General features: G+C 41.0%; 1 protein-coding gene across 2 annotated transcripts in view; it reads right to left on the bottom strand.

Moving 5' to 3' along the window:
* Window positions 1-23570, bottom strand: part of ETFA (electron transfer flavoprotein subunit alpha) — an 81942-nt gene extending 58372 nt beyond the window's left edge. The window contains exons 1-5 of one of the 2 annotated variants that reach the window (XM_032267309.1): window positions 23432-23570; window positions 7268-7414; window positions 4399-4480; window positions 4213-4295; window positions 463-562 (exon numbers count right to left, since the gene is read on the bottom strand). In XM_032267309.1, the coding sequence (XP_032123200.1) occupies window positions 463-562; window positions 4213-4295; window positions 4399-4480; window positions 7268-7414; window positions 23432-23470 (451 nt within the window). In that variant the 5' untranslated portion in view covers window positions 23471-23570. The remainder of the gene's footprint in view (window positions 1-462; window positions 563-4212; window positions 4296-4398; window positions 4481-7267; window positions 7415-23431) is intronic. The other variant, XM_032267310.1, reaches the window with a different exon arrangement.
* Between the last annotated feature and the right edge of the window lie 3775 nt (window positions 23571-27345).

Genomic DNA, 27345 nt, shown 5'->3' with positions numbered 1-27345 from the left:
TCGAACTCCTGAGTTCAAATAATCCTCTCACCTCAGACTGCCAAAGTGCTGGGATTACATGCGTGAGTCACTGCAGCTGGCTGAAATGAATTTCTTAATGCAGATGGAAATGAGGTAGAAACAGCAAAGACTGAGAATACTATTTTTTTTTAAAGTTTTGCTTATCCACGTGCCACTTACAAAATATATTGAAGAGTGAATCTAATTTTTATTGACCACTAGGAAAATATCACTCCGCAAACTGAATGACCAGGCAGGAAGGCAATGTGCTTGCGATCCATCAGAGAGAATGCCATATCAAGGGTCCACCAGCAATTCTAGACCAAAATTTTCCTCAGAAACCTTTAAGATGGTCCACCTAAAGCAATTGTATGGCTTGATTTAAAATTCTACCTTCAAGATTAATTTATGCTTTTCACTAAAATTTAACATGTTGATTAATTATCTTCCTTGAGTACTCACCTGCATAAATAGTTCTCACAAATGTGTCAGGTGACTTGATTGCAATGATGTCAGAAATTGGGGCGACCTCAAGTTTGGCTGCTACTCTGGGCAAAAGGTTCTAAAAGCAAAATAAGCAGTGAGTTACACACATACATAGTGATGAATGACTATAAATGATCAGTAATGACATATTCTAAATACATATTCTGTAGAAATTTTAATTCAAATATTTTATATGTCATGTGCACCTTTGGATATACAACTGCAAGCACGGGTTTTTAAACAGTCTTAGAGATTGAGTGCCTACCAGTACTCTAACTACATTAAGAGTTTTATGAGTTTTACAGTATTAAGCCACCTTAATGCAATAAGTTGAATTATGCGATATGAACTTTACTTTAATAAACATCAATTACCAAGTGTGACAGGTGTGGATTATTGAATTTAGATAAGGAAAGATATAAAAAATTTAGAAGAGTGGCAAAATCTCAAATACTGAAAAAGATTATGCTCGTATATATTTACTTAATGTATATACAAAAGTTCAAAGCAGACATTTCACCATTTGTTTAAATCGGTATTGCATTAAAAAAAAATAAGGCCAAGTATAGTGGCTCACGCCCATAATCCAAGCACTTTGGAAGGCTGAGGCGGGCAGATCACTTGAGGCCAGGAGTTCAAGACCAGTCTGGCCAACATGGTGAAACACCGTCTCTACTAAAAACACAATACATTAGCCGGGCATGGTGGTGCATGCCTGTATTCCCAGCTATTCAGGAGGCTGAGGCATGAAAATGAGAATTACTTGAACCTGAGAGGCAGAGGTTGCAGTGAGCTGAGATCACACCAATGCACTCCAGCCTGGGTGACAGAGCAAGACTCTGCCTCAAAAAAAAAAAAAAAGTAAAATAATAATACTAACCTGAAGAACAGCCTGTGTAGTACACATCTAAAAAGCAACGGAAATAGATGCATGTGCTTTGTCCTCAGTAGCAGGAATCCTTAGGTAAGTCATAGTCTCCCATGTCTCAGTTACCTCTTCTTCTTTTTTTTTTTTTTTTTGAAACAGGGTCTCATGCTGTTAAGTTGCAGTGGCGTGATCATAGCTCACTGTAACCTCAAACTCCTGGGCTCAAGAGATTATTCTGCCTCAGCCTCCTGAATAGCTAGGACTACAGGCACACGCTACTGCACCCAGCTCGTTTTTTTTATGTTTTGTTTTTTTCTGTAGAGACAGGGTCTTGCTTTATGGTCCAGGCTGGTCTAGAATACCTGGCCTCAACTGATCCTCCTGCCTTGGCCTACCAAAATGCCAGGATTACAGGCATAAGCCACCATGCCCATCCTGAAGCACCTACTTTATCTGGTTTAAAAACCAGATCTGTCAGTATTTCAAGCTTGCTTCAGTAAGTAACCCTCCTCCTGAACCACCTTCTTTAACTGTTCAGGAATTATTACTGAAATAGTTACTTGGCTGAACAGATGCTCTTACAAATTTCATGTTACGCAGACTTTGCCTCTTTTTAAAGTTTATAACTTTCTAAATTGCTCAAAATTAAAAGTCATTTTTATTTTCATTATTTGTTGTTTTAACATATCGTCAATAAATTTCACCATGGTGCTTAAAAGTATGTTTTCCTGGATCTGGTCTTCCATCTAAATGTCCTAAGGGTGGATGGTACACAGATATCTATCCTATTAAAAATATATCCCATCCAACAGACTGCCTGCATGGTTTCTGGGAAGGAGAAGCAATAACTATTATTGTGTTTCTGTGCACAAAAAAATGGCATATTTTTAAATTCTAGCAGACAAGTATAAAAGTGTGTTATCTCAAAACCACAGTTGGTGGTGGACTATCATACAGCAAATTGTTTGGCTTCTTCTGATAGACGTTTCTCATTCCAAACCCATTTACAGGCCACAGGACCAGCCACTATTATGTGACCCTTATTCTCGAAACTCCCATCTGTCACAACATAGCAATCATGGCCAGAGTACTAAAATCTAGCTAATGACAGACACCCTTTCGTGGTCTAACAATCTGTTAGGTGAACCGTCATCACAGAAAGGAATTCAAGGTTCATGAAATTACTTAAATCATCCAATATAGAATCAAAACTCAGAGACAGAATGGTCCACAAAGATTTTTTCACCCATCAGATTGCGGGAAAAAATGTTAAAATGTATAGTACCAAGTGTTGGCAATTAAGCAATAGGCATCAAAATTTTTAAAGCACATAGCTTTTGACTCCGTGATTTCACTTCTAGAATTCTAGTGTAAATAAATTCCAGCCCATGTGTACACAGATGCATGCATAAGCATGTTTTCTTGCCGCAAAGTATATAAATGCAAAAAATTGGAAACAAGTTAACTGTCCTTAGCTAAATATGGAATCTTATGCAGCCATAAAAAAAAAAAAAAGAGAACACATCATGAGCCAAAGTCATACTCTTTTTTGAGACAGGGTGTTGCTCTGTCATCCTGCAGCGCAGGCTGGAGTACAGTGGCGTGTTCCCAACTCATTGCAGCCTCAACCTTCTGGGTTCAAGCAATTCTCCCACCTCAGCCTCCCAAGTAGCTGGGACCAAAGGCATGCACCACCATACTCTGCTAATTTTTTTTCATATATATATATATATTTTTTTTTGTAGAGATGAGGTCTCACTGTACTGCCCAGGTTGGTCGAGAACTCCTGGGCTCAGACAATCTTCCAAAAGTGTTGGGATTACAGGCGTCAGCCACCACATCCTGCCCAAGTCACACTCTTAAGTAAAAGCTACTAGTCACAAAACAATTCACGCCATATTATTCCATTTTAGAAGTAAAAAATATATAGCTGTACGTGTACTGTAATTTAAAAATCCATAGAAGGAGGCCTAAAAGAATGTACAACTGTTAACAGCTATACTCCTAAAGAGGGAAGGGTGAGTCGGGAATAAGAAAGCAGGACTCTGATACCTTGCTCTGCATACTGCTGTACTACATGCATTCCTCCTGATAAGGATGTATTTGTGTACATCTTATTTTTTTATTCTTTTTTTTTTTTTTTTTTTTTTTTTTTGAGAAAGAGTCTCACTCTGTCACCCAGGCTGGAGTGCAGTGGTGCCATCTTGGCTCACTGCAACCTCTGCCTCCTGGGTTCAAGCAATTCTCTGCTTCAGCCTCCCACCACCACACCCGGCTAATTTTTGTATTTTTAGTAGAAACAGGGTTTCACCATGATGGCCAGGCTGGTCTTGAACTCCTGACCTCATGAGCCACCAGCCTCAGCCTCCCAAAGTGCTGGGATTACAGGTGTAAGCTACCATGCCCAGCACAGATTACAGCTTTATCTTAAGGATATCTTCAACCACCACACAGCCCTTTCCAGATTCCCCACAGAGATAAAATTTGGTTTTTCTAGATATCCATCAGCCACCCAAATAAATCATCTCTTAAAATGGCTGCTAATACAAATGACTCTCACTCGTTCGCTCTCTCACTCTCACATGCAAACAGAATTCAACATTCCTTTTAAATACAGATAATTTTTAAATAATGGCCTAATTAGAGTTTTCTCCGCAACACGATTTGAAAACCTGGAAACGGTAGTTTAAACAAAAAATTATGACAAAATCTTGAAAGAATAAATTTTAGCAAAACTACCACATAAATTCAGATAAATCCAGATTGGCTATCTAAACAGTCTGGTGTACACTTTCAGCACAATGAAATCTAACCCTTTTAAGTAGTGACATCAGAGTCCACATTCTCAATCTTCTCACCTTTCCGAAAGCAGATGCTCCAGCACAGATGTGTGTGTAATTGAATTGCTTCTGAGTTGCCAAAATCAATGGTGTCAGTTCCTCTGAGAATTAAACACATTTGATAAAAAATATCTTGGAATATTTTCATATTCATATATTCAAACATAATTTAGACACCATATTTTTTCCACTGAAAAGCCTCACCTGGAAGTAGGCCTTTGTACGCATCATGCTGAGCCACCAGAACCTTTCCTACGCCTGCTACTTTACAGAGATCTTGTGCCACCTGTGATTAAAAGATAAGTTCCTAATTATCCATCTATCAGAAATACACAAATAGAGCCATCACTATAAATATTAACAGATCATAAAATCTTAATGGCCAACTGTAAAAATTACTCTTATTAGCAAAAGGGCCACTTAAGAATTTGCATATATTCCAGGCAGGAACAGAGGCTCACACCTGTAATCCTACCACTTCAGGAGGCTGAGGCAGGCGGATTACCTGAGGTCAGGAGTTGGCATGGCGAAACCCCATCTCTACTAAAAATACAAAAATTAGCTGGGCATGGTGGCAGGCACCTGTAATCCCAGCTACTCGAGAGGCTGAGGCAAGGGAATCGTTTGAACCCAGAAGGCGGAGGTTGCAGTGAGCCAAGACTGTGCCACTTCACTCCAGCCTGGGTGGAAAAGCAAAACTCCATCTCAAAAAAAAGAATTAAAATATATTCCTTAACAAAGAAAATCTAATGCCAATTGATCTTACTACTCACTGACCTTACACTCTCCCACTAACCAAGCATTTCAAACAAAAATTCCTGTGTTCAAAAAGAAAAGTGCTAATTGACAAACCAAAATCAACATGGCTCTTTATTCAAATTTAGTTATAAATTGTGCTTTTCTCTTTAGTCCAATCCAAGTGTAAATTCAATATCTTGGAAATGGTGAAAATGAAATTATCTTAGTAATATCCCATTGTCAACACTGAGTTCCTGCCCACATACATATATTTATCTATGACAAAGCAAAATATTGCTATTCTAATTCTTCATTTTTCCTGTTTGGAATCAGAATGGGGTTCTGAGAAAGTTTTTTGACCACTCAGATTTTCTATATTCAGAAGGTAATTAGATTTCTCCTTTTTAAGTATCTTTATTACATCATGGTTGGTTTCTGCTTTAGCAAAATCATATCAGTCATATTATCATCTTCTGTCTCCTTTTTACCCCAAACTGATTCATTGATTCACTGATGAGTAGGATTAAAAGGCTGTGCCTTCTGCCACCCTCACATGAAACAATATTCACTGAAGAAAGGATGCAGTGCAAAAATACTCTGCTAAGCCAAGTGTTCACGGGCATACCATTTTATACTACAGAGACCTTCATTGTGAATGCAGCTGTACTTAGCTTCTCAAACTTTAAGAGAATTTCCAATTAAGAAACCCAGTTAATTGCAATGTAGCTGCATAGCAACCTGGGATAGAAAATGGGACAGAATTTTCCCATTGAAATTATCTTGTTTTTACTGGCAAAAACTCTGACATTATACAGAAGAATAACTTGCTGTTTATGACAAATAGCTGAATAAAATGGTATAAAACTGAACTGTATTAACAATCTTTTTATACAGGTACTGATTGTTTTCTTTAAAATTAGAACCTGACAGGTTAAGATTGAAACTGAGTACAGAAGATAATTTCTATTTTGATTTTTCTCAAAGTAGTATAAAGCATCAAAATATTTTAAAAGTATTATTACAATAATTATTTTAAATCACAGCAAAACAAACAACAAATCAAAATTCATATATATCCAAAAACAGGGCAACCAAAAAGACAGCTTACCATCACACACCGTGGCTAATACAGAAATAAGAAAAGACAGCTGAATCACCACACATCATACACTGTGGCTATCAACTATGTAAGAGTCTATAGTTGTTAGCAGGAAGCAGGTAAAGAAATCCACATAACTAATCATAAACCCGCCAGAATATGTTCAAGATATCAATTTAATGTAAAAAATTTGACAGAAGCAATACCAGCAGTATGAACCCGCATTATCACACGCTCTGCATTTTTTTAAAATATATTTTTTGAGACAGAGTCTCATTCTGTCACACAGGCTGGAGTGCAGCGGCACCATCTCTGCTTATTGCAACCTCTGCCACCCAGTGGTTCGCCTGCCTCAGCCTTCCAAGTAGCTGGGACTGCAGGCACACACCACCACGCCCGGCTAATTTTTGTATTTTTAGTAGAGACAGGGTTTTGCCATGTTTCCCAGGCTGGTCTCAAACACCTGACCTCAAGTGATCCACCCACTTCAGCCTCCCAAAGTGCTGGGATTAAAGGCATGAGCCACCATGCCCGAACAGCATCAATTATTTAATAAAACATAAAATCCTCAAAACGTATTCCCTCCAGATTTACTCCTCTGTGAAGTGTAAGCCCCCAACTACACACTCAGCAACTCCTACACCATGTGAGAGGGAACTGGTGGCTCAAGCTGTGTAAGCTTAACTGGAAGCACTCATCTACACTGCAGCCCACTGGCACAGCACCTTTCTAGAGGGTTGGTATCCCAAGCTCTTACCATCTGATTTCTACAATAACAAAAAAACATCTTTTAGTACCAGCTAGGGTTTGGAAAGAAGAGTACTTAACATTCAAATTCTTCTACCAATTAAAAATTAACATCCATAATACTTTGTCCAGATTTACCACTTTCAGGAATTAGAAGCAATTAGCAAGTATATTCATCAACACAAAAAAGGGATCAGCTATTAACCTCTAAGGGGACTCAAATATTATCATTCAACTTGGTACCTGATGGCACATGATGGTGCCAATGGAACTAAATCACGTATTCTACCTCATTTCAAAAGATAAAATGCTCAGTGAGCAAACCTTTTAGTTCTTCTTTCACACATGGTAATGGTTGTGACACTGGCCATTTAATGAGGATTAGAGCCCAGTTTGGGTTACAGTCCTCAGCATAATTCTCTGTTGCCATCTTTTCCTGTCTCTTAATGGAGATTATATTTGCTATGGCTGACCTGAAAAATTTCTCACCTTGTCACATTTGGTTCCAGCTACTAAGCAGGACACTTCACCTCCAAGACGTTTGGCTGCAGTAATGGTATTTAAAGTAATGGGTGCTAGGGAATCATTTGCATGTTCAGCTATTACCAGGGTACTCTGAAATCGTAGCAGTGAGGCCTAAAAAGAGAAAAGAGGGGAAAAAAAGTAAAGAATGTTATCACAGGTTTTTTTCTTTTACTCTAATTGTTAAGCGCATATGCTTTTAAAAAAACTATCCTGTACACAATACTGTTGTATAAATTTATAAAATACTTGTTCAATAGCAAAAATCTAGCAATTTGTGTCTATTACTGTACTACTAATGTTCTTACCTAATAAAAATAAGAATACAAATTAGCCTTCTATTGTTATGAAAAATGTTAATTACTTCAAAACAATTTTCCCACTAATCTACATCTGATAAGAAACTACTATACACCTAAATGTAAATTCCTTAGAAAGAACATATTAACTACCTAACTAGGAACTGGTCAAATTCTACTACCAATTACATTTGGTTACATACTGTACTAAGAAGTACCATATAATCAGAAATAATGGGTTTGAAATCAGTCACCAACGTTGATGCCTATTGCTTCGGTCAAAATGCATTCAATTCCAAAATAACTGATAATGGATATATGTTTTTAAAATATGACACTAAACAGCAATTTTGCCAGGTTTTGACTGTTCAAATATGCTTCTGAATTCAAAAAAAGAAGCCTGCAGACAGTATCTTGGAACCAACGAATATCCAGCCCTATCTAATGTAGACTATTCGTTCACGGTCATGTGGAATAATTTCAAACACAAAGATGAACAAGAATGGTCCCTGTGCTCAAATATTTCACAGGAAATTAGACTTGTTCACAGACAAACAATTACAAAAGAGAACAGGGCTTTTTAAACAACGAAGAGATCCAAAATGTTGAAGGCTACAGATCATGAAATAGAAGGAAGGAAGGAAGTTCAGGTGCTCCTATCATATGAGAAGATGAAGAATGGCATCATGGGCATGAGGAAAAAGAAAATCCTGGAACGATTCTTATGGAAAATAGCAAAGAAAAATGAGAAAAAGAGGAACTGTGGATCAAATAGCATGACTGTGTGGCTTAATTCAGCAATAACCTTAGCTCTGGAGTTGGAGTGAAGAAAGCATAGCATGAAATTTACCCAGAGTTGGAAACTTAAAAGGAGGGTATGAATTGAAGGGAAGTCAGGACAATTCCTGGAATGAAATGAAAGTCCTTAGAAAGCAAATACGATGCCTGCTCATATTTTGTATCCCCAGAATCAAGTGCAAACATCTTTTCCAACGTACATCTGTAGAATTAATTATGTGGTACCCTTTCTTTTCTTATTGGAAGAGCACCATATTTTGGAATAAGACCCAGTGGTATAATTTATTATTTAAATCACATTTCACAAGAATTGCCAGTAACAAGCTATTTATTACCAATATATATCAGACATCATATTTTTGATTATGTTTCATATATCATTTACCATAAAAATTATGAGATTTCCATCACCATTTGAAGAATAAATCCAAGATTTGGTGGCAGAAGGCCCATATTTGCTGTAAATTATAGTTCTATCATAAGATAAATTAAGTAGCTATCCTAAGGAGCTATCAAGCTTTTAGAACTTCCAATTGGAGATTATATATAATTTTTAAAAGATTTATCAAAATTAGATTTATAAGCATAAACAACAAAAAAGAATATATTTAGGAACCCACTCAGACCTTCTATCTGATCGATTTTTACTAAGCGGCATATGCATTATGAAGGTACTCTATTTTATTGACTCCTTTATAATTTTTAAAATATTAAACTTCCTCCTAATTCAATGTTTTACATTCCATTTCTCAGATACCACCCAGAGAGAAGCTATAGTATCTAGGCATGGTTATGTGGCTTAATTCAGTAACAACGGTTGTGTGGAACCTACAGCAGAAGAAATTGGCCTGCAACCTTTAAAATGTTATTCTATAATCTAAAGATAATCTGCAAATTTAGGAGGATGAATCAGATTAGAGATTGTTTTTTTTGAGACAGTTTCCCTCTGTTACCCAGGCCAAAGTGCAGTGGCATGCACTGTAGGAAGCAGTTTTATACACAGTATCTTATTTAAAACTCTTAGAGATTGTTTTTTTGAGACACTTTTTTTAGAACGTCTATGATGGAGGTTCTAGTATTACTCTGACTTCACAGATGAGGAAACTGGAACTTAGCAGCTACACAGGTAGGATGCAGAGTCAGGTTATTCTAAGTCCAGGTAGTCTGACTCCCGAATTTGAGTTCCTAATTACCATTGCACATCAAAGCACCATCATTTTTAGCTGTTTTATACATGGGTCATTCCTGTAAGATTTCACTTGGCAAACATTCTCGTGCTTAAAAAAAAAATAGCACTGGTCAAAAAGAAAAATATGATCTCAAAAGACCTCTTTTCCTGCTCTAAAAATTCTGTAGTAGAAGAGTAGTACAGAACATGACTAAAGAGTAAAAAGTACATGTCCATTACTGAAAAGGTTTTAAAGGAAACAAATTTTCATTGTATTATTTTATAACCCATTGCCTCTCTACACTTTAGGATCGATCCTCTTTTAACAGTAGTTATGGGAGGAAAAGGAGCCAAAATCTTAAACATTTGAAGATAAAAGACTGAAATACTTAATGAGGTAATTGCCTCAAAAGGAATCTCAATCTCTTCAAACACTGCTATTTAAATAAAAATTAACTATGCAGGCCCATGCCACCCATAAATTCTCAGTCACCAGCCTTACCTGGGCCCTCAAAACTGCCTAGCAATGCTACCACGACTTCCTTGCTGGCACTCACACTTACCCTCCACAGCAATGATTTCAAATATCCTCTCCTGACGTTTCTCTTCTATTTTTTTTTTTTTTTTTTTTTTTTTGGAAACAAGGTCTCCTTCTATTACCCAGTATTGAGTACACTGACACAATCACAGCGTTCTGCAGCCTCAACCTCCCAGGCTCAAGCGTTCCTCCCATCTCAGCCTCCCAAGTCGCTAGGACCACAGGTACACACCACCATGTCCAGCCAATTATTTATTTATTTTTTTTTTGGTAGAGACAGGGTCTTAGTATGTTGCCCGCACTGGTCTTGAACTCCTGGGCTCAGACGATTCTCCCACCTTGGTCTCCCAAAGTGCTGGGATTACAGGCATGAGCCACCGTGCCTGCCTCCTGATGTTTCTTAAACCACCAACACATTCTGCCCCCTACTCTTAGAAGGCAGCCTCACCTCTTACTTCACAATGACAACTGAAGCCATCAGAGGGGACCTGCTTTCCTTTCCTGATATTCAACATAGAAATTCCTGTCCCTGCCCTATCACAATTCCTGTCCTTGCTCTATCACAATGGAAGCTGCTGTGGGTCCTTTCTCCTGGGTCTGATCCCTTTGTCTGGGATCCAGATTCCACTTTCTTGAATCCACTCAGAGACTTTCCGTAATCTGCACTTCCCAGTAACATCTCCAGCTTCTCCCTTTACCCTGGTTCCCTCTCATCAACATTTAAACATGATTGAGGCTCTCCATTCTCAGCAATCCCGCTTTATAAAAAGCCACAGTCCCACATTCCACTCTAGCTTCTCTAATTCCTCATTCTCATTCACTCCTCAATTATTTGCATCTGGTTTCTGCCCTCACTCAAATTACCAACAGATCCTTTTCAGGTTTTACCTTACTTGTTATCTCAGCAATGTTTGAAGTTACTGACTACTCCCTTCTGCCTTCCATGGCTTAATTTAACCCCTATAGAAGAATGACTCAAATATTTTATATATATATATATATATATATAAATCTCAAATAGGGTTCAAATCTCTTTCCTAAGTGCTAGACTTATAATTAGGTTACATCCGTATATCTAAGTGCTTAACTTGCCTGTCTCATCGAACACTTTCCAACTGAGCAAATTCAAACCTTAACTTGTGTTCTCCCTGTTTCTCCAACCCCTTCCCCATGCTGCTGCTTCTCCAGACTTCAAGCTGCCCAAACCACGATCAGAGAACTACCTCTGGGTTTTTTCCTCAACCTTGCATCTAACCAACCATTAAAGTCATAACAATTCTTCCTTCTAAAGAGAGCTACTCCTAAATCCATTCACTCTCTCCATCGTCAATACCAATATCCTAGTGCAGGTTATTATCCTTCTCCTCTATTACCACAACAGTCTCCCAACCCAGCTTGTCTCGAACTCCAATTCTGCTTCCCTCCAATCCATGTCTCTCAGTGATCTTTCCATGACACAAATCTAACATGTTATCCTCCCCCGCTTAAAACACTGCCATTGCTTCCTGCCCCCTCTGGATATGGTAAACTAGACTCCTTAGGTTGGTTTATCACGCGTTTATTTTATGGCCTGATCTACCTCCTGAACCATATATCCCTCACTCCATTTATGCCTTATTTTCAGATACTGGAACTTGCCCTGCTCTCTCAGACGTCCAGGCTTCCCACACATTGCTCCCTCTGCCTAGAGGACCTCTTTCCCTGTTGCCCAACTAACTTCCAATTAATCATCCTTAGGTTTTCTGCTGAAAGGCCAATTCCTCCAAAAAGCCTTAGTACAGTTGCGGTGGTAAGGAGAACAGGCTTTGGAGCCACCTTGCCTGGGTTTAAATCCTACCTCCACCGTAACTTTTCAGTACCTCAGTTCTCTGACTGTAAAATGGAGATGATGATAATAATACAAATTTCTCATAGACTTGTTGTGAGGATTAAATTAATAAATGTAAAGCTCGTGGAATGGTGTCTGGAACATATTAAATCCTCAATAACTGTTAGTTGTACATAAAAGCCTTCTCTGGGCCTTCTTGGCCTAGTTAGCTTTGCTGGCACCAACATGGCACCCTGTAATTGCCTTTATTATAGCCCTTATCACGCCTGACTATATTCACCTGATTGTCGTCTTACCCCTTTGATATTGAGTACAGGAGCAATGTCTGATATTTCTTACCACTATAACCCTAGACTCTAGTATCCAGCACAGAGTTGATGCCTAATAAGTGAACTGAACATTCTTTTTAAAAAACTCTTCAACAGCCAGGCGCAGTGGCTCACACCTGTAATCCCAGCAATTTGGGAGGCCAAGGCCAGTGGATCACCTGAGATCAGGAGTTCGAGACCAGCCTGGCCAGAAGAGTGAAACCCGTTTCTACTAAAAATACAAAAATTAGCCAGGCATGGTGGCACACTCCGTAGTCCCAGCTACTTGGGAGGCTGAAGCCTAAGAATCACTTGAACCCTGGGGGCAGAAGTTGCAGTGAGCTGAAATCCGTTGCTGCACTCCAGCCTAGGCAACAGAGCGAGACTCCATCTCAAAAAAATTAAAAAACAAAAAACCTCTTTATCAAAAGAATGAGAAGACAAAAACAAGCCATAGACTGGGAAAAAGACATATCTGATAAAAGATATCTAAAATATACAGAGAACTCTTAAAACTCAACATAAGAAATGAACAACCTGATTTAAACATGGAGGAAGGATCTGAATGTACCTCACCAAAGATACACAGATGGTCAAGAAGCTTATGAAAAGATGCTCGACATCAAGATGCCCACGAGGAAATTGCCAGTTAAAATGAGATACCACTATACACTTATCAGAATAGTGAAAAACCAAAACACTGACAATAACAAATGCTGGTAAGGATGTGGGACCACAGAAACTCTCATTCATTGCTGGTAAAAATGCAAACTGGTACAGCCACTTTAGAAGACGGTTTGGCAGTTTCTTACAAAACTAAACATACTCTTACCATACAATCCACCAACTACACTCGTTTGTATATATCCAAATGAGTTGAAAACTTATGTCCACACAAAAATCAGCTGTCTACAGCAGCTTTATTCATAACTGTCAAAACTTGGACGCAAACAAAATGTACTTCAGTAGGTGAATAGATAAATATCCATACAATGGGATCTTATTCAGCAGTAAAAAGAAATGAGAAAGACATGGAAGAACCTTAAATGCATATTAGTGGAAAAAAACCAGTCTGAAAAGGCTACATGCTGTCTAATTCCAGCTATATGACATTTTGTTAAAAAGCATTCGTTATAGCAACAGTGACCAGTGGCTACCAGGGATTAGGGGGACAAGGCACAGAGTTTTTTTTTTCTGGGCAGTGAAACTATTCTGTATATTACAATGGTAGAAACCTGTCATTACACATTTGTCCAGACCCACAGAAGGTACAACACAAAGAGGGAATCCTAATGTAAACTACAGACTCTGGGCAATGCTGATGTCAGTGTAAATTCATTAATTATAACAAATGGACAACTCTGGGACTACATGTTGACAGTGGAGGAAGTTGTAGGTGTGTGGACCAGGGGGACTCTCTGTACTTTCCACTGGATTTTGCTGTGAACCTAAAATTGCTCTAAGAAATAAAGTCTATTTTCAAAAAATTTTATTTTTAGAGACAGTGTCTTGCTATGTTGCCCAGGCTGGCCTCCAACTCCTGGGCTCAAGTGATCCTCCTGCCTCAGCCTCCTGAGTAGTTAGGACTACAGGTGTGTACTACCACACAGGCTAAAGTCTATTTAAAAATAAAAAAAAAAACTTTCTGCCAGGCACGGTGGCTCATGCCTATAATCCCAGCACTTTAGGAAGCCAAAGCGGGTGGATCACCTGAGGTCAGGAGTTTAAGACTAGCCTAGCCAACATGGTGAAACCCCATCTCTACTAAAAATACAAAACAATTAGCTGGGTATGGTGGTACATGCTTGTAATCCCAGCTTCTTGGGAGGCTAAGGTAGGAGAATCACTTGAACCTGGGAGGCAGAGGTTGCAGTGAGCTGAGATCACAACACTGTACTCCAGCCTGGATGACAGAGCCAGACTCTGTCTCAAAAGAAAAAAACTTTCTGTTGCAGATTATCATTCTTTTTATAATTTCACTCTATACATTGAGCTATAAAAAGCAATTTTAAGAGTTTAAATCAACCATCCTCCAACGTTGGTTATCTAAAACATGGAGAATTACTTGATTTACTATTTTCTTAATTCTTCCATGAATGAACATAGCTAAGGCCATTCTAGACACAAAGGTGAGACATTCGTTCATTACACAGAATGGATGTTTATAAATGTTTGTTGTCACCTTACATCTTCCTCTTGTGTGTGCAGGTATGGGTATGCGTAGGAAGTTTACTGGGGAGTACTTACGGGAACCACATCCATGAGCAATCAAGGAGCAGGACTGGGCAATGGGAGAAGCTGAACTGTAATACTGCAATGCAGCCACAACAAAGATCTCAGCTGATCCCAAGAGAGCCCTGGAGCTGGGATGGCCCTTAAAGAGTTGTCAGTCACTGAAGCAAGGGCACTGTAGCTCCTCCTTTTCACATAAAGTCCAGTTACTCCAGGACTATTTTTTCTTAATTTCGAGGGCCCCTTCAGCACATTCCCCTTTACATTAGACAGAATCCACATGAACTGTTTTTTTTAATTTTGAATAATCAAACTAATGTGACTGATGCTTTCATCTGTATCTAGTTTAATCCTGGAAATGCCATATGAAAAGAACTAAGGTGGAGACATCACCCTACTGGACTTCATATTGTATTACAAGGCTACGGTAACCAAAACAGTATGGTACTGGTACAAAAACTGACATACAACCCAATCTAACAAGTTAGAGGACACAGAAATAAGGCCATACACCTACAACCATCTGATCTTTAAAAAGGCAACAATAACAGGCAATGGGGAAAGGACTCCCCATTCTATAAATGGTGCTGGGATAACTGGCTAGCCATATGCAGAAGATTGAAACTGGACTCCTACCTTTTACCATATACAAAAATTCACTGAAAAGGGATTAAAGATTTAAATGTAGACTGGGTGCCGTGGCTCACACCTGTAATCCCAGCACTTTGGGAGGCCAAGGCAGGTGGATCACCTGAGGTCAGGAGTTTGAGACCAGCCTGACCAACATAGTGAAACCCCATTTCTGCTAAAATTACAAAAATTAGCTGGGCATGGTGGTAGGTGCCTATAATCCCAGCTATTCGAGAGGCTAAGGAAGGAGACTCGCTTGAACTCAGGAGGCGGAAGCTGCAGTGAGCCGAGATTGCACCACTGCACTCCAGTCTGGGTGACAAAGCCAGACTCCATCTCAAAAAAAAAAAAAGACCTCAAACTATAAAAATGCAAGAAGAAAACCTAGGAATGCCATTCTGGACATAGGCCCTGGCAAAGATTTCATTACAAACACTCCAAAAGCAATTGCAACAAAGATAAAAATTTACAAGTAAGGCCTAATTAAACTAAAGAGATTCTGCACAGCCAAATAAACAACAAAGTAAACAGACAACGTATAGAATGGTAACATTTGCAAACTATGCATCTGACAAATGTCTAATAACCAGAATCTATAAGGAACTTAAATCAACAATCAAAAAACAAATAAGCCTATTAAAAAATGGACAAATGACATCAACAGACACTTCTCATATGTGGCCAACAAGCATATAAAAATGCTCAACATAACTAATCATTAGAGAAATGCAAATAAGAATCACAATGAGACATCTCACACCAGTCAGAACGGCTATTATATAAAAGTCAAAAAACAACAGATGCTGGCAAGGCTGCAGAGAAAAGGGAATGCAAATTAGTTCAGCCACTGTGGAAAGCAATGTGATTTCTCAAAGAACTTAAAACTGCCATTGGACCCAGCAATCCCATAATTGGGTATATACCCAAAGGAATATAAACCATTTTACCATAAAGACACATGTATGTGCACGTTCATGGCAGCACTAGTCACAATAGCAAAGACATGGAATCAACCTATATGCCCATGCAGAGGGTGGACTGGGTAAAGAAAATGTGGTATATATACACCATGGAATACTACACAGCCATTAAAAAGAATGAGATCAGGTCCTTTAGAGCAACATGGATGGTGCTGAATGCCATTATCCTAAGTGAATTAACGCAGGAACAAAAAACCCAACATGGAATGTTCTCTCTTGTAAGTGGCAGCCAAACATCGAGTACATATGGATACAAAGAAGGGAACAATAGATACCTGGGCCTATTTGAGGATGGAGGGTCGGAATCGAAAAACTACCTATGGGGTACTATGTTCATTACCTGGTTGGCAAAATAATCTGTACACCAACACCCAAGACACATGATTTACTCATGTAATAAATCTGCACAGTTACCCTGCAAACCTAAAATAAAATCGGTCCAGGAGTTTGAGACCAGCATGGGCAACATGGTGAGATCGTTTCTATAAAAAATAAAAAAAAAATTAGCCAAATGTGGTGGCACATTCCTGCAGTCTCAGCTACTTGGGAGACTGAGATGGAAGGATCACTTAAGCCCAGAGGTTGAGGCTCCAGTGAGTCAAGATCACAACACTGCACTCCAGCCTGGGCAAGACTAAGACCCTATCTCTTAAAAAAAAGTAGGAAAAAAAAAAAAAACATGTCTAATAAGAACACATATGATACGCAGTTAAAGTAATGATAAATGATTTAAGATAGACAAAACTAAAAAATGAAGTGATGTTTTTATTTAAAGAAAACCCTTCACGCTATTATTTTACTACTCAATAACAATATAAAGGCACCTCAGTGTGCAAACATAATTTCACAGATATCCTTTCAGTGTTTTCCAGTCCTCTAACTAGATTAAACCTCTCCCAAATACTCTCTATGTTCCCTCTGTAACAATGATCACACTTAACATGTTTCTGGCTGGGCATGGTGGCTCATACCTGTAATCCCAGTACTTTGGGAGGCCGAGGCAGGTAGATCACTTGAGGTCGGGAGTTCAAGACCAGCCTGACCAACATGGAGAAATCCCATCTCTACTAAAAATATATAATTAGCCGGGTGTAGTGGCAGGCACCTATAATCCCAGCTACTTGAGAGGCTGAGGCTGAGGCAGGAGAATTACATCAAACCAGGAGGCGGAGGTTGTGGTGAACTGAGATGGTACCATTGCACTTCAGCCTGGGCAACAGGTGCAAAACTCCGTCTCTAAATAAATAAATAAGGTGTTTCTTCCTCAATCTGTTTGCATCACAAGGACAGGGACTAGGTCTCTCTTGTTCTCCACTGCGATCTTGGTATCTCTGGCATACGGTTGGTACTCAATGAATATTTGGTAACTAAATGAAAACTTTTCTTAAAACAATAAAAAACTAAAAAGCAACTGTTTCCTCATTGATAATGTAATCATCTAAATATGTATAAGGGTAGCTAAACAATATATAAACTGTTACATCACTAAAAAAGACACCCCGTCATACTTTTAGAGAAGTTCTCTATACTCTGACTAGACTTGGCTGCAAACAGCAAACTATGAAGTTTTCTTTCTCATGCCAGCCACATATCCATACGAAGCTGACTGGTCTTTATGAGATAGTACACTTCTTGCGGGCAGAGTTTAAAGAGGTTATCACCCTCTCTGCACCCTTTCAAAGCCAAACTTCTTGAAAATAATTTCCACAGATACCAACTCCACTACCTCACCTTTTTCTCAATTGCTTACTCAAACTGGCTTTCACTTCCACAGCACTGAATCCAATCCTTCCAAAGTCACCAAAAAGTTCATTATAGCTAAGTCCAACGAACACATTTTGGTCCTTCTCTTATTCAACCTCAATAGTTTTTGGGGTTTTTTGGAGGGGGTGTGGTGTTTGAGATTGGGTCTTGCTTGCTATGTTGCCCTGGCTGGTCTCCTGAACTCAAGTGATATGCTCACAGGCATATGAAATTGTGCCCAGCGTCAGCTTCATTTTTGAAATTGTTTTTACTTTTCAGTTTCTTAGAGTTCTTGCAATGACTTGAATTGTATATTCACATAGTAAACTACCACAGATGCTAAAAGAAGGGGGAAAAAAAAGCTGAAATCTCTGTACTTTCCATTACAAACCCATTTACAACCTAAAGTAGTAAGAATAATTTTAACCTATACTGCCGCCCCAATCATCTTCGGAAATCAGGTGTAATAAGGGTATGGGGGGAGGGTGGCGTTTGCTTCTTAATGAAAAAAGTTAATAAAATGGCAAGAATAAGCTATAAAGTCTTTCCAAGTCATACCCAAATGGATAAATAATATATAATTAAAGTCACCTATCCCTATTTTAACATACATTTTGTAATTTTAAAAATGTATATTTCTGTACTTTAAATGCTTCCTTTAGTCTTTTTAGTAATAAAATACAGCCGCTTTTAATCATGACCAGAAATATTATATGACATTGACTGTAATACTAAAAACACAGTCAATTTACTTCACTTTAAGAACAGACAAGACTCTCAGTAGACACATTGGCAGGTATCATAATTTTACTGAATTCACCTTACGCAATAAATTTTCTTTTAGAACCACACCAAAATTGGCTCGCTTTCTTCTTTCAAGAGAAATTAAATTTGCATGTAAGTTACAGAGTTCAATCTTATTCATCAATACTAGACAGAAAAATGTCATGTTCCTTCACACCAGCTTCGTAGTTTCTCAATCCTGATAGATACTCCTTCCCACCTGGCAATGAACACAGTAACAAAAATAGTCAAATGACCTTGAAAGTGCTGTTTCACTTACCACAGAAATATTTTTTGGCATCTTCTTATTCATCAATAAATCAATTTCAAGAGCAAACCAATAAAATAATAACAATAATTAGGATTACTATCCCTGCAAGAATATTAACTGCAAATGCCTACTTATTTTCCTCTTGGTGTGTTCTCTAGCTCTTTATTACAGACATTAAAACCATCTTCGTTAACAGATGACTTTGAGGACCATTCCCACACACACAAGGATGAAAGACTTTGCTCAATGGCACAAATCAGTCAAAACTGAAAATGGAAACTTACATTCCAAATGCAAGTCACTGAACTTATACTAACTGTTTTATAAACTGGTTAAAAAATATATACAAAAAGTTTACCGTCTTTTTTTAATTTTTTTTTTTTTTTTTTTTTTTTTTTTTTGGAAACAGAGCCTTACTTACTCTGTCACCCAGGCTGGAATGCAGTGATGCTATCTGGGCTCACCACTACAGCCCTGAACTCCCAGGTTCAAGCAATTCTCGTGCCTCAGCCTCCTGAGTAACTGGGACTACAGGTGTGCGCCACAGAGCTCGGCTAATTGTTTTGGTAGAGATAGCATTTTGCCATATTGCCCAGGCTGGTCTCAAACTCCTGAGCTCAGGTGACGCACCTACCTCAGCCTCCCAAAGTGCTGGGATTACAGGTGTGAGCCACCACGCCTGGCCCCAACTTAATCATTTTTAAGTGTATAGTTTAGTAGTGTTAACTATATTCACATTGTTAACGGTTTATGGTAATCTTTTAACTAGAGTTCCTAACTTTATTTTTTAAAATACGGTTTGGGAAATGTATCCTCTTCCTATATGCATTAATGGTTACTTACAGAACAATTTTTTTTTTTTTAAGAGTGGGGATTTGAGATAAACTATTTTGACCTTGTGAGAGCAAACATATATATGTAAATAAACAGGAGTCAGATTGAACGGGCTCCCACTTTACAAATACGAGACAACTTGAACATAAGGTAGAAATGGATTATAACCTACTAAATAAGAATCCATAAATCCATAAATATGCAAGAAAATAATGTTCTGCCGTATAGCAGAATAACTAAAAAATGTAGAAGGTATCATGGAAATAGAAAATCACTATTTTGCATCATAGTAATCATTTATCAGGCAAAAATCAACAGATGCTAAGAGTGGGTAAAAGTCTGATCAGAGGCCTGGCACAGTGGCTCACGCCTGTAATCCCAGCACTGTGGGAGGCCAAGGCGGGTGGATCAAGAGGTCAGAAGATCGAGACCAGCCTGGCTAACATGGTGAAACCCCGTCTCTACTAAAAATACAAAAATTAGCTGGGTGTGGTGGCACATGCCTGTAATCCCAGCTACTCAGAAGGCAGAGACATGAGCATTGCTTGAAAACAGGAGACAGAGGTTGCCAATAGGCCCACTGCATTCCAGCCTGGGTGATAGAGCAAGACTCTGTCTCAGAAAAAGAAAAAAAAAAAGTCTGATGAAAAATAGGAGAGTTACATACATAGTCTCAATGCATCTCCTCACAAATTAGTTAAAAATTACAAAAGGAGGAGTATTAACTTGACAGTGTAAAAACCTGGCAAACACCACTTTGGCTAAGTAATTAAAGTTAGCATTACCACTAATGGGATAAACCAACATTAAGTACCTCCTAATATGATGTACAGGGAACACAGTATCACTTTTGTGCTATTCCCAAGAACAAATGACCTGAATCTAATCATAAGGAAACACCAGACAAACCCAAATTGAATGACAGTCTAGAAAACAGAAGGCCTGAAAAAAAAAAAAAAAAAAAAAAAGAAAAAGAAAATAGAAGGCCTGTACTCTTCAAATACACCAATGTCACCAAACCCAAAGGAAGGCTGAGTAAAGAGACATGAAAACCACATGCAGGGCACCGGGAGTGTCTTAGGCCAAAATAAGGAAAATTGCTATAAACAGTACTAATGAGACAACTGGCAAAATTGAACATCCGTAGATTAGAAAACAGTATTTTATTGTGAAACTCCCAGATACTGCCAATTACAGTGCAGTTAGAAAGTGAACTTCTTCGTTCTTTTAAAATATCACTGAATTATTTAGGAGTAAAGGGCACATTTGCAACGTACTTTCAAATGATTCAGAAAGATAGTATTATGTATATACGTAGAAAGACAAGGGCCGGGTGCGGTGGCTCACGCCTGTAATCCCAGCACTTTGGGAGGCCGAGGCGGGTGGATCATGAGGTCAAGAGATCGAGACCATCCTGGTCAACATGGTGAAACCCTGTCTCTACTAAAAATACAAAAAATTAGCTGGGCGTGGTGGCGCGTGCCTGTAATCCCAGCTACTCAGGAGGCTGAGGCAGGAGAATTGCCTGAGCCCAGGAGGTGGAGGTTGTGGTGAGCCGAGATCGCGCCATTGCACTCCAGCCTGGGTAACAAGAGCGAAACTCCTTCTCAAAAAAAAAAAAAAAAAAAGATAAAACAAATGGGGCAAACTGCTAACATGCTGGGAAAACCAGGGAAAGGGTTTTGAGATTTTTTCCTACTATTCTTACAACTTTTCTATAAGGGCAACTGCTTCAAAATTTAAAAGCTGAAATACCAGGTATATGTACCTATTAATATATGTGTCCACTTTAGAAGTGTTGCCACCATTTCTTTAATGCTAGAAATTCAAATCTCTCAAACATTCTTAATGACTTTAAAACAGCTATTCTACTTAGCCTGACTTCAAATTTTAAAAACAAGTCAAGGTCAAAGTCCTTGGCAAACCACAATGAATATTTGGAAATCATGTCTATACACATTAGCCAATGGTGTGGATAATAAAAATTACTTAATCATTCCATTTTTTTCTGTTAGCTCTACAAAATTACTGAGTCCTAAATTCCATCCCCCACCACAAGTAAAATTTCACTTAGGCCAGACTTGTAATCTGTCCACAGAATTGTTTTCCAACTGTTGCACAGAGAAGCATTCTTCTGTAAGTCTGGCTCTGGTTCCTGGAATTTCCCCAAATTCATGACTTTCACTTGTTTACGTCTAGATCCCCTAACGGGGGGGGGGGGGGGGGGGGGGGGGGGGGGCGGGGGGGGGGGGGGGGGGTGGAATATGTCCTGAGGGGAAGACAGGACACTAACCTGAAACATATGGGTTTAAACTCTTTAGGGGAAGGTGAAGTCAGGGGTCAAGACTTTTTATCAAACAAGGAACACACACAAGAAAAAAAGATGTATAAGGCCAGGTGCAGTAGCTCACTCCTGTAATCCCAGGACTTTGGGAGGCCAAGGCAGGTGGATCACTTGAGGCCAAGAGTTCAAGATCAGCCTAGGCAATATGTCAAAACCCCATCTCTTATAAAAAATACAGGAAAAAAAAATTAACCAGGCGTGGTGATGTGCACCTGAGGTCCCTGCTACTCGGGAAGCTGAGGAGAACCGCATGAACCCGGGAGGTGAAGGTTGCAGTGAGCCCAGACGGTGCTACTGCACTCCACTGCAGCCTGGGCAAGAGAGCCAGACCCTGTCTCAAAAAAAAAAAAAAAAAAAAAGAGTCCAATGTCTACAGGAGTGGATGGAGAAAATATCCATGTGCCAAAAAAAAATTAGAAAAGGTACAAACCATTAGGTAAGTTTCTGACCGAAGTTTACCAATCTTGCTTCTCCTTTCACCTAAATGTAAATTAGGAAAACTACAAAATCAACAATATAAATTATTACTTGACTTACGACTGGTCTCCAAATACTACTCTCCCACAGCATTGAGAACGAAAATATATTTCCTATCAGTCCTTCTCACAAAGGAAGAGAGAAATGTGGTTTGTCACTAATGAAACACCGAAAATGTACCTCTGTCACCAGTTACCTGGCTATTTAACCTACAATATGCTGGTTAAAAGCAGGTCAGTATATAAAAAGACGTCTGCCTTTGAAAATTAGCTAAAGCTGTCAAAACGGACCACAGGTTTTACACATGCAATCACCTAAACTCAGCCCTGTTCCATACGCCAGAAAGCAGAGCCAGCTTCCATAACCAGCCACGCCGCCTCCCACCCCCCCCCCCCCCCCCCCCCCCCCCCCCGGCCCTAAGTGAGTGGGTCGGAGCAGCCACAGCGCGCCCAAAGGGTTTATTTCTTCCAGAAATGTCGGCCTCTGGAAGGAATCCAGGTTTTAAACTTTCCCCAACAGGGCATTCCCCGGCGACATTTTGTTCCCTCGGGTGTGGAACAAATGTGGAGGACCTGGCGGCCCGAAAGTGCCCAGAATGACTGAGAAAGGTGGGAAGCGGCAGGGCAGACAGTGGGCCAGGAGGACTGGCAGCAGACGCGCAAATTCACATCATTCGGGGTCATCTTGACCCCCGACCTCTGACTTCTGCCCCGAGCTGGCGGCCCGGAAGGAGTCCAGGGCAGGCCCCAGAACTTTGGAACAAGCCCCAGGCTGCGACCTGCCGACCGGCGCGAGGGCTGGTCCGGTCTCACGGAGCCGGGGACCTTTGCAAGACCCCATAGGGACGGCAGGTTGAGGGGGGACCGTCCCTGGGGTCGCCCTCCCCGTCCGGACTCACCGCCCTCCGGAGCTGCCCCGGAGCCGCCGCTCGGAACATCGTCTCCGCTCCGGCCGCAAGCTCGGCCTCCCAGAAGCCGGTGCCCGGCCGAGCGGCGCCGCCTCCTCCAGTCACCTAACGCTCGCGAGACGCGCGAACGAGATCGGACGCCCTAGGCCTGGAGCCCGAGCCCGCGGTTCTCGCCTGCCCATTGGGCGGCCGCGCAGCCAATGGAGGGCGGAAGTTAGGCGCTAGACTGGGAAGTGGGGCAAAGGTGAGGCTGTTCCCTTGGGGTCTTGAGGAAGCCCGGGCCGCGGAGCTGCGGAGACGGAGCCCGCTGATGACGGAGCTCAGACTGTACTGTCTCCCAGCCCCGCAATTCTTACAGTGAACCCCAAAACTGAGCTGACCTCGGGGTGACATACGAGTGGCGCCATGCTAACTCCAACTAGACACCTTTCCCATATGCCTCTGTTTCCCCCTGTCCTTCCCCATGGTAGCAGTTGTCACATGGGTTGTAATGGCCTGGGTACTTGTCTGTCTCACCCATCTGAGTAAGATCTCTAAGGGCAGAAAGTATGCCCTGCTTTTAAATTTTGTGTCTATCTGCAACACCTGGCACAATGCCTGGCCCATAGTAGGATTTAATCAGTAAGTGTTGAATGAATCAGCAAATGAATAAATGACTGCTGATGAGTCCGGACTTCATCACGACATTGTTAAATAGGGAAGTGATATGTTCAGGAATTGTCTCAATTCCCAATTCAGCAACAACATGCCTTTCCAATGTTATCTAGTCTATCAACAAATCCCGTTGATTCTACCTTCAAAAGATAACCAGAATCCAGCAATTTCCTCCAACATGCTTTACTCCTCCACCAGAACCACCCTCACTCAGGACCCTATCATCTCTCACCTGGATCATTGCAAAGCCTTCCAGCTGGTCTTTATGTTTCTTCTACCCCTGCTTCCAGAAGCCTCTTCTCCAAACTGTTGGACTGATCATGACTTCTGCTCATAGCCCTACGATGGCTCCCTCTCCTCCCACTACCCTTTTCTCTCACCGTGCCCCAGACACACAGGCCTTTTTGAGCACACAAGCCTGCTCATCTCAGAGCTTTTGCACTCTGACTGTTCCCTCTGCCTGAAATGCTCTTCCCTTGTTACTCGTGAGGCGTGGCTTACGTCCTCACTTCATTCAGGTCGCTGCTCAAAAAATGCATTTACAGAAAGGCTGATCTTGGCCTCTGTACCTGAAATAGCGCCCAGGCCCCTCCCAAACTCCCTATCACTTTGTTTGATTTTTCTTCTTTTTTTATCACCTCCCAAAGGGATACACTCGTTTGTCTATTGCCGATCTCCCTGCATTGGAGTGTAAAATTCCCTGGAGCAAGAGTCTTGTCTGAACCAACAAGCATGCTAAGGGCCCTGTGCTTTTTTGGTTGTCCCTCTGTCGGAAATTCCCTTCCCCATCTAACAAGCCTCTTTAAAACCCAGCTGAAGTGACAATTCTTCTTTTATTTTGTTTTGTTTAAGACAAGGTCCCACTCTGTTTCCCAGGCTAGAGTGCAGTGGTGCCATCACAGCTCACTACAGTCTCCAGCTCCTGGGAACAAGCAATCCTCCTGCCTCAGCCTCCCAAGTGGCTGGGGTTACAGTCCTGTGCCACCATACCCAGCTATTTTTTTCTTTTTTCTTTTTTTATAGGGACAGGGTCCCATTCTGTTACCCAGGTCTGGTCTTGAACTCCTGGCCTCAAGTGATCCTCCCGACTTGGCCTCTCAAAGTACTGGGATTACAGGCACAAAGCCACCATGCCCGGCCCAAGTGACATTTCTTTTGTAAGCTTTCTCGATTCTCCAGGATGAATTAATCCTTTCCTCTTCCTCACTCTTCTAGCTCTGTGAACAGCGAGGTGAGGACCCATCTTAAACATAAGCAGCCACTTCAAAAATGTCCGAATTCATGTGGCAGATGGGGCTGTGGACCCCTGCCCCCCAGTAAATCTGCCTGTGGGAGGGGCAATTTAGAATTCCATGTCTCACTGCATTTGCCTCCCAACCCAGTCCCCGACTAAACTAGAATCTAAGACCTATGGGAGTGGAAGGAAGAGGGAAGGGTCCTTTTAGTAAAAATGGAAAAGGATATTTTACTAAAAACCATGTAAAAACCTGAGATACAAACTCACCTCCTTCCCTGCCTCCTCACCCAGGACAAAGCGAAACACAAAAGGGGAGAGTTGTTGGGGGGAAATCAGCAGCAGCTGTGCACAGCAGAGGCTTGGTGTCCCTGGGATTCCTGGCAGAGCAGGTCAGAGCCGAGGGAGAGGCTGAAAATGGGCAAAGTTGTGACACCTGACCAGACCTGTTTTGATCACACATGAAACACCCTCTCAGGCTTTGGGATGAAGGGATATCAGGGTTCTACAGACACATGCAGGTTATGTACCAGAGAAATGCATGTGCTGAGAAATTTCTATTAGCGGGTTTTCCCTAGAGGTATGTGATTTCCCCACTCCGTTATGAGCTGCTTTGGTGGCAGGACCCATGGTTTCTTTTTATTTACTTATTTTTATTTAATTTATTTATTTATTTTGTTTTTGAGACAGAGTCTCAGTCTGCAGCTCAGGCTGGAGGATAGTGGCGCGATCTCAGGTCACTGCAACCTCCACCTCCCAGGTTCAATCGATTCTCCTGCCTCAGCCTGCCAAGTAGCTGGGATTACAGGTGGCCACCACCACACCCAGCTAATTTTTGTATTTTTAGTGGAGACGGGGTTTCACCGTGTTAATCAGGCTGGTCTCAAACTCCTGACCTCAGGTGATCCACCTGCCTTGTCCTCCCAAAACGCTGGGATTCCAGGCATGAGGCACCATGCCCAGCCTATTATTGGGTTCTTATTTGCAGATGTTCATGGAGCATTTGTAGAAATATTTGTCCAATGGGCTAGGCGCAGTGGCTCACACCTCTAATCCTGGCACTTTGGGAGGCCAAAGCAGGTGGATCACTTGAGGTCAGGAGTTTGAGACTAGCCTGGCCAACACGGCGAGACCCCATCTCTACTAAAATACAAAAATTAGCCAGGTGTGGTGCATGTTCCTGTAAGATCACCTACTCAAGCAGCTGAGGCATGAGAATCGCCTGAACCTGGGAGGCAGAGTTTGCAGTGAGCCGAGATTGTGCCACTGCGCCCCAGCCTGGGTGACAGAGCAAGACTCCATCTCCAAATAAAAAAGAAAAAGAAAATAAATATTTGTCCAAAGAAGAAAGGGCAGAAAAGAGAGGGTAGAGGAAGGAGGATTCAAGGACTGCCACAGTCGACCCTTGAAGATGACGCCAGCAGATTTGGAGCAACACCTTCAGGAGCAGCTCCTCCAGGATTCCTGCTAGAAACTTAGAAGAGGAAAGTCCCCGGGACAAACTACAGCCCCAGCTGCTGTGACTCTCTGGGGGTCACCTCAGCATCCATTCTAAATCCCCCCTCCCCCCAGCTAGCACCTCCCCTGGTCTGCATGGCTAATGCCTCCACCCTGCCTCGTGGACTGAGGATCTGAACCCCTGACCAGCATGCCCTTCTCAAGCCACGGTTGCCGCACTGCCTGTTTATTGTCACAATTGGGCAATGGAGTAGTCAGAGGCACCCAAGTGGATCAACTCTTAGCCAAGATGACTCCCCTTCTGGTCTTCTGGTCCCTGCATACAAGGTGCCCAAAGTGCCCAGGTGACAACTGTGGCTTATAGCTCAATGGGACTCTTGCTGTGTCCTCTGGTGAAAGATTCCTCCTTTGGGGCAAAGACCTCTAGCCCTACAAGTCCCAGCACTGTATTCAAGGAGTATCCTGGAGGATGAACCCCACCCTTATCAAGTGCTGCCTTCAGCAGCCATTCTGATATTCTATCAGGATGGCAGTATCTGGATGATGCAGACTGTGAATT

Source organism: Sapajus apella, unplaced genomic scaffold, assembly GCF_009761245.1.
Source record: "Sapajus apella isolate SASKATOON/1434 unplaced genomic scaffold, GSC_monkey_1.0 scaffold168, whole genome shotgun sequence".
Taxonomy (NCBI): domain Eukaryota; kingdom Metazoa; phylum Chordata; class Mammalia; order Primates; family Cebidae; genus Sapajus; species Sapajus apella.
This window is presented reverse-complemented; position numbering and strand designations above follow the sequence as displayed.